Source organism: Leptonotus elevatus, chromosome 2, assembly GCF_054856555.1.
Source record: "Leptonotus elevatus isolate MCC_2025b chromosome 2, RoL_Lele_1.0, whole genome shotgun sequence".
NCBI classification, from domain to species: domain Eukaryota; kingdom Metazoa; phylum Chordata; class Actinopteri; order Syngnathiformes; family Syngnathidae; genus Leptonotus; species Leptonotus elevatus.
The window spans coordinates 37,315,299-37,323,305 of NC_141240.1; the positions used below are offsets into that span (position 1 = coordinate 37,315,299).

Consider the following 8,007-nt stretch of genomic DNA (forward strand, 5'->3'; position numbering starts at 1 on the left):
AATAAAAACAACAGAGGTCTTTTTTTTTGTCCGAGCTCATTTCCACTTTGCATTTAGTGGCGCTTCCCCTTTAACGTGATACACTCGAGTGTCGGGAAAGGGGGGAGAGCAGCAGTGTGGGGCGAGGCGCGCCATGCAGAAGCTCTTAGTATGCGCCGCGATGCCCAACTGCAGCCCACGCATCTCCACGGTGGTGGATGGAAGTGCCAGATGAGAGACGCGGGTCGAGCAGGCAACTCCAGACGGCCGCGACGAGATGGCGCAACCGCTGGACGTGCGAGTCAAATAAGAAAAGAATGAGAGATGACTACTCAGCACCGTCACTTTAAAAGGAGCCAAACTGGATACAATCTCGTGCTTCTGCGCATCAAGACAATCACGGTGAATTCCTGCATGCAATTAGCTGAAACGATAAGAAATAAAGCTCAGCTCTGCTTTGATTGTGCATGGACATGACTGTGGCTGGATCAACAGAAAAGGGCTGCAATAGCTTAAGCATGTTTGGCACCTGTCACTTCCAACTAACTCCCTCTTGCGTGTGTGCCAATAATCATCATCATCAACAACAACAACCACACTGGCATTTGATGTGGAACTGACCCGGTGCATGAACTTGGCTGCTTTGTCTGAAATGCCACGTACTTAACCTACTCGGGAATAGGTATTAAATATTTTAGCCTCGATAATGTGCACCATATGTGTAGTCATATTTCCCATAACGGAGAAAAAAACTGTCCAGAGATTAATGAACTATACATTCTGCCGTGCTGAAAGACAATTTGCTTTTGATTACAATCACAAGTATACATAATGACATCAGCATCCCCCCACAGCCTCCCTTTCTCAAGTCTGCTGACATGAGGCTTGAAGAGTTCTGCACTGCATCCTTGGCCATGCTGAATAATAAACTTCACAGTATGACTTTGCTCATGCTTGCATCTTAATTTCACCAGCCGTGCTGTGACCTGCAGCCCGTAGCTGCATCTCAGCATTTATCTGTGACGTTCGCTGAGGGCGTTAACTCCTGCGTCCTCGTACCTCGTCCCCTCTCCTATTCACATTGCCTTGCAGCAGAGCGCAAGTTTGGGTGATGTGTGGCTGGAAGAAAAGGGAAGGAGTTGGCTGGACGGCGAGGGGTGACTTTGGACACTTCTGCCGGTCCTGTTGCGTATCAGCACTGCACAGAGCATCTGTAAAACAAAAGCACATTAAACAGGTACTGGACTTTTTTTTTAACCAACAAAATGCATGTCTTTTTTTTTTTTTATCACAGCTAAAGTCTTAGAAGTATGTTAAAAATGAAGATCTTTTTTATAGAGACACATATCACACAAACAGAGAGAGGAAAATAATCCCAGAGATTGTATGGAGCACTCATCATATAATCAGATCTATTGGTTGTAATTGCACCCTGCGAGAGCTGATACAATATTACTGGATGGCATATTGATCCAACAGCACGCTCATACGAGAGAGAACTCATAACCCAATACTCAGAGACAAAGTGGAGCCGATGTGCTCAAATGGTCGGGCCCCTCCTTGCTTCTGTCTTTCAAATGCCCCCGCAGGCTTGCTTGCCTGCAGGAATGTTTGACTAATGCAGTCTTTCTGGGTCTTACTGTCAATATTAGTCCGTGACAGTCAACGCAAACTGTAATTACAAGTTGTCCTTTTTCTACCCTCCAGCTCTTTTTATAGGCATATCTCCTGTGGGCAAACGTGGCCCCACCCCATTTGAAAGCTGCAGGTTCCATCGCCTTCCAGCATGACGGTTGCGACCAGCGACCCTGCAGACGAAGCGGCTGCACATCCCGGTCAGCCCCATGACCAATACGACACGGAGCCGGATCACGAGTGTTGCGAAAGGGTCGTCATCAACATCTCGGGCTTACGCTTTGAGACGCAGCTCAAGACCCTGTCCCAATTTCCAGAGACGCTTCTCGGCGATCCTAAGAAACGGATGAGGTACTTTGATCCTCTTCGGAACGAATACTTTTTTGACCGCAATCGACCGAGTTTTGATGCCATTCTTTACTATTACCAATCCGGAGGGAGGCTGCGCCGGCCTGTTAATGTCACTCTCGACATTTTTTCGGAAGAGATTCGCTTCTATGAACTCGGTGAGGAGGCTATGGAAATCTTCAGGGAGGATGAAGGCTTCATAAAGGAAGAGGAACGTCCCTTGCCCGAGAATGAGTTTCAGAGACAGGTGTGGCTGCTCTTTGAGTATCCTGAGAGCTCAGGTCCAGCTCGCATCATTGCCATTATCTCTGTCATGGTGATTCTCATCTCTATTGTTAGCTTCTGTCTAGAAACACTGCCAGTTTTCCGAAATGAAGACGAGGAATACAATTATCCCTATCAAACCAATTCCAACGTCACCACCCACTATGTGACCTCATCTTATTTTACTGATCCTTTCTTCATTGTGGAGACCCTTTGTATCATCTGGTTCTCATTTGAGTTCCTTGTCAGGTTCTTTGCTTGTCCCAGCAAAGCTGGATTTTTTGGCAACATCATGAACATCATTGATATCGTGGCAATTATTCCTTACTTCATCACCCTTGGCACAGAGCTAGCAGAGAGGCCAGAGGATCGAGAGGCAGGACAGCAGGCTATGTCCTTGGCTATTCTCCGTGTTATTCGCCTGGTCAGAGTGTTCCGCATTTTCAAACTCTCCCGCCACTCCAAGGGGCTCCAGATTTTGGGGCAGACTTTGAAGGCCAGTATGCGCGAGCTGGGACTCCTCATCTTTTTTCTCTTCATTGGCGTCATCCTCTTCTCCAGTGCTGTTTACTTTGCTGAAGCAGATGAGCCCCAATCCCAGTTCAGCAGCATCCCAGAGGCCTTTTGGTGGGCAGTGGTTTCCATGACGACCGTGGGCTACGGAGATATGGTCCCGACAACCATCGGAGGAAAGATCGTGGGGTCCCTTTGTGCCATCGCTGGCGTTTTGACCATCGCGCTGCCAGTGCCGGTCATTGTGTCAAACTTCAACTACTTCTACCACAGAGAGACGGAGGGCGAAGAACAGGCTCAGTATCTAAATATCCCAAGTGTGCCTAAAGCCAGCTCAGTTGATGACCTGAAGAAGAGCGGTCGGAGTGGCAGTGGGTCAACACTCAGTAAGTCTGAGTATGTGGAAATTCAGGAGGCTGTCAATCATAGCGCTGAGGACTTTAGACCAGAGGGCATGAAAACGGGAAACTGCACTCTCGCCAACACCAACTATGTAAACATCACCAAGATGCGCACGGATGTATAATGGGAGCTATTACTGATGATTCACTTCATGTGGAAACTGCAGGGACCGCAAAGCGAAGAAAAACCTATGGGCCCAGATGACCAATATTTGGGGAATAGTCTGGGAGTCCAGAGCGGATGATTTGATGCAGAGGTCAACGGGAGAAGACCTCATGCTCGCCCATATCCAAGGGACCTGGAGCACATCATAGAACTGCAACCAGTCTGACTGGGATACCATCGGCTTCTGCATGGAGATAGTCTTACTTTTCCTGACAGTAGTTGTCCAGCTAGCAAAAGTAGCCAAATAGTAGCCTAATCAGTAATAATCATAATAAACCATTTAATGGGACCATGTGTTTGAAAAAGACAACGCACAATAAGATCAGCATAGCGTTTATTTCAAAATATAAATCAGAGATCACATGTGACGAAATAAGGAGATACTGGGAGCAAAACTGCTAGTTCCAACTGCCCAGAGCCCAGCCTTACTCTCAAGCGAAACCTGAAGAGAGAAAGACAGTCATGCTGATGCCTAATTACTTGACGGTCATTAAAATGCTCCGTCTGTAGAGGTAGAGGCTCTGTAAGTGCACTGGCTATTCCTACTTAGTCCAATGCTAGATATAGTTCAGACTGCCTCTGTAGAGAGCAACACAATGGACCACGGGGAAGTGCTGTATCTGTGAACCGCAACAGCGCATTACTTTTTCCACTTTTCCCTCAATGATGCATTAGTGGGTATGCAGTCGGTACGCACTACCAAGCCTGGTTTGGTTTTTATTCAATGCAAATGTCTCTTAAAAGAGTGAATGTCTCATCTGTTAATCGCATTTTCATCAGTCGGTACGTTAATATTCACCTGATTGTATGATTCAAAAGATGAGGGATACAAAAGTATCTAAAACACATTTCACATTAGTGCCTATTTGCTTTTATTTGGGGGGGTTTTGGGTTCATAGTTCTACCTTATAGTGTCTCTATAACTGCCACCCAGACCAAATGTAAGAGTAATACTGCATAGTTTGACACCACTGCCCAACAAAAACAAAGCTGTCCTTAACTTCATAGCATTCCATCTTTGTAGAAATGGACACAATGTGAATTAACAACAAAAATGTAGTGATATTTTTGCATTTTTTATTAACGCTTCCAACATCAGAGGTGTCTGCTTAAATGTACTGCGAATTAAGGTGCTCGGTGTATTAACCCTACAGGCCCATGAAAGCATGAATAACAAATGATAACAATAGAACAAAAATTCGCAAGCTTTGTCGTCGTAAGCTTTGGCATTCAGTACAACAGCAACAACATTTTTGAGTAGTTCGTGCTGTTATATACTGTAACGATCCATGTGTCCGTATACTGTACATGTATAAAGCTCTGGGGGGGGAATTACGCGATAATTCAATTGTCACTTTCTCTGATTTTGCTATTTGTATGTTTGAGTCAAATTAACAGTTCTGCTTTATTTTATAAACTAACGATTACCCAAATTCATTTCAATTATATATAAAAAATGTTAAATGATCAAAATACAAAAAAATAGGTGTTGCATCTTTTTGGTATCAAATTTTTTTTCTAAAGCTTATATATACTAAAAATATATAGATTAACAGGAAACCAAAGACAAATATGCTGCCACCTGGATTGACGTTTTGGGTTGTAAAATAGAGGCAAGCGCCGCATTTATAAAGTATGCTTAAATGTTTGTATCTGTGCACTTTGAACAATCATTCCAATGGTGCCCATGAGCTTTTGCCGACCTAGCTTACATTTTTCATGCTAACCTGCTTTTGTAGTGCTGCATGTCTTTGGAAGTAATCATTGTAGCATGCATCAATATGAATAATACTAGCAAATTGACTCAAATATAATCCAATGTATCTAAAGACACTGGCATAGAATGTAGAATGTGGAAGACATGGGTGTTTTGTTTCAAGATTCAAGTGTGTCATGCACCTTTGCATTTGGTTTATTTTTTCTTTCTTTTTTTAAAGGGGAAAAAAGTGCTCATTTTGCCATTTCAGGAAGACAAAAGTCCATTAGGCCATGACAGAAAACAGAAATGTGAATGTCATTGTTTTTCTTCAGTCAGGTGTGTCTCAATCAAAGTGAGTCTATGAAATCGTGCAGCTTGCGTGCAGCATTGCAGAACACCTGATTCCCTGATCCACTCTGCTATTTCAAATTCTTTGCAGCACACTATTGACAGCGTGAATGTCAACATTTGGCACATGTACAGAGCACAATAAAGTGAGGGGATACAATGGCTTGCTTGCTTACTGGGGATCAGGTGATGACTTGTTAAGCTGCATCATCAGCCAGATCCAGAATTATTATCAGGATAAATAAGTGAAAATGTGTAAACTGCCCACACAAGGTTTTCTCCCTGACGGGCATTTTTATAGCATCGGCACCTGTGTCTTTACAGTAAGTGCTCTGCGAAGTCTGTCTAAACTGCATGTATCAAATTTCTGTTCACAGGCAGCAGTGCTATTCGAATATTATCTAAATACAGGAAAAGCACCACTGCACTTCACGTCAACTAACCAGAGAGTACACAAAACACATGTATGGACAATTACACATTTACAATATATCTGGTCTGCACAAACTTGTACTCATCTGCTGTTAAGACTAACCTGAAAATTGAAAGGCAGTCAAACAATCATGTCGCCAATTGCTGCTTTCGATGATGTCAAAAAGCCTCAAGCTTCACATTTGCATTGATTTCCGCCATGTAAGCATGCTTGAATAGCAGGGAATATACAGTGAGTAAATGTGTGCTTTTGCAACGTATCCAAGGCAGAGTACATGCGGCTGAAGTGTATCTTGTATGTTTGGAATGCTCTGTTAAAAGAACATTTTAAACAAATCATTAAGTATAATTTCAAGGAGAACACATTCACGAGGCACTTCTTGTTTTGCACAATTTGTCATTGTTAGCTTTCCTGTGTGTGTCTGCACACGTGTGCAAGATCATGTGTGCGTGTGTGTGGGGGTGTGGGGGTGTGCAAACTGTTCATTATCTACAAATTAGCATATGCCATGCCCTTCAGAAGGACTTCCAGTGAACAACTACAAACGTAGTATAAAATGCCTAGAGAATATTTAGTCATTCAAAATGAAATGGACATTTTAAATGTAATATTAACTATATTGGTCTTGATGATAAAACCATAACACAATATCCTCAAGCAATTGTGTCTTTTTTTGTGTTTTGCACCACAGGTGTCAAAATCAGGGCCACGTGCGGCTCATCACATCATTTCATGTGGCCCGCGAAAGCAAATTACGTGCATCGACTTCACATTTCATGCTAAAATACCCAAATTGCTAATTGCCTTCACTTTTGAAAACTTTATTATATATTTTTTTACCAATCTACCTTTCAGAATAAAATCATAATAATAATAATATTTGAACAAACGTTTGCACTTGCCTCAAATTTAAAAAATATGTATTCATCAATTTGTTTGGATATGTTAAATGAGGCGCTCATACATTTTTGGGGGTTCAAATTAGTGATGGACAAATGAAGCACTTGCTATATTTTTTAACCCCTTTAGATGGCCCTTTTAATAGATGCATGGGAAATTTAATCAATTTCCATTGCGCTGACTGTTATCTTTAAAACCAAAAGCGCCATCTAGAGGAGTAAAATAATATTGCAAGTGCTTCATGAAGCTTCATTTTCCCATCACTAGTTCAAAGTCATAATGACCATCTGCAGGAAACCACAATTATGATGTGACCCATGACAAATCGTCCATAAGTTAGATTTTTCAAAATGCAAGATATATTTAAACCGCAAACCATTTATCACAGAGTCGATTCATTTGTCTGCACAAGCAGCATAGTCATCCAGATGGAAGATTGTTCCAGTACAGTATTGATGAACCCACCGCTGCCCATTAGAGGGGGCATTTTAGTCAACAGAATACCTTCACTTGGCTTTGTCATGCACTTTTCTTAAAGGAGTCTTTATGCTGCTTGTCTGTGATTTACAGCGAACGCAAAGTGTTCTATTTATAAACTGCAGTGTAGGGAAAGTGAAGCAGACACTTTGGTAAAAAAAAAAAAAAAAACGCTCACGTCACCCGCTTCTACAGGAAGTGGGACAAGCATAAACAACCTCAGAACCTGTGTTATCTGGTGGTCTACATCCTGTAGTGCCAGTAAATGCTCGTTTCTTGTTGCCGATACTGGTCTCTTTTCTGTTCGTTCCCACTTCCACTCAGTCCGCCCTTCTCACATTTCATCAAGCACACATTTCCTCTCATGTTTCTTTCTTTGTGGCGGCTTCCTAAACAAGAGTAGACGCAGGCCTACTGTACACATTATCCGGAGTGATGCGCCCTCTGTCCATCACAGTTGGCTGGCTTCCAGTAAGTCAGCTAAGGATAGCAGTCAGTCAGGCCCAGGCACTGGAAGTTGACTACATCTGTGTTCAAATGTCCTTGAGCGAGACATTGGACCCTAAACAGCCCCATTGACATTCGCTAAGAATGATGGAAGGTGCATCCAGCAGTAACACTAAATAAATGAAATAAAATTCGGGGGGAGATTGAATAGAGCTGAATGCAGTTGGATCTATACACACCACCCACCTGCCGCTATGGTGCCAACATTGCATGTCATAAAGTGCAGCTGATTGACAGGTCGAGCTGAAATACATAGAAATGTAAAATGGAGGAACAGAAAAAAAATCATTCAGCAAAGTCCCTTAAGACAAAAGAATGAGAACGCTAAGCTACTGCT

General features: G+C 42.8%; 1 protein-coding gene across 5 annotated transcripts; it reads left to right on the plus strand.

The window, feature by feature from the left end:
- The first annotated feature begins 106 nt into the window (after positions 1 to 106).
- kcna2b (potassium voltage-gated channel, shaker-related subfamily, member 2b) lies at positions 107 to 6,434 on the plus strand. 5 transcript variants are annotated; one of them, XM_086068835.1, is made up of 3 exons: positions 107 to 381; positions 954 to 1,216; positions 1,687 to 6,434. In XM_086068835.1, exon 3 carries the CDS (start codon positions 1,766 to 1,768, stop codon positions 3,263 to 3,265), a length of 1,500 nt encoding a protein of 499 aa, XP_085924961.1. In that variant the 5' UTR covers positions 107 to 381; positions 954 to 1,216; positions 1,687 to 1,765; the 3' UTR covers positions 3,266 to 6,434. The 5 variants fall into 5 exon arrangements, with proteins under 5 accessions (XP_085924961.1, XP_085924959.1, XP_085924962.1 ...); XM_086068833.1 differs by having other exon boundaries at positions 1,072 to 1,216; XM_086068836.1 differs by having other exon boundaries at positions 1,075 to 1,216.
- Positions 6,435 to 8,007: the final 1,573 nt, after the last annotated feature.

Bases quoted from the DNA above. Each gene is read 5' to 3' on its own strand.
- kcna2b (XM_086068835.1), top strand. From the start codon at position 1,766: ATGACGGTTGCGACCAGCGACCCTGCAGACGAAGCGGCTGCACATCCC.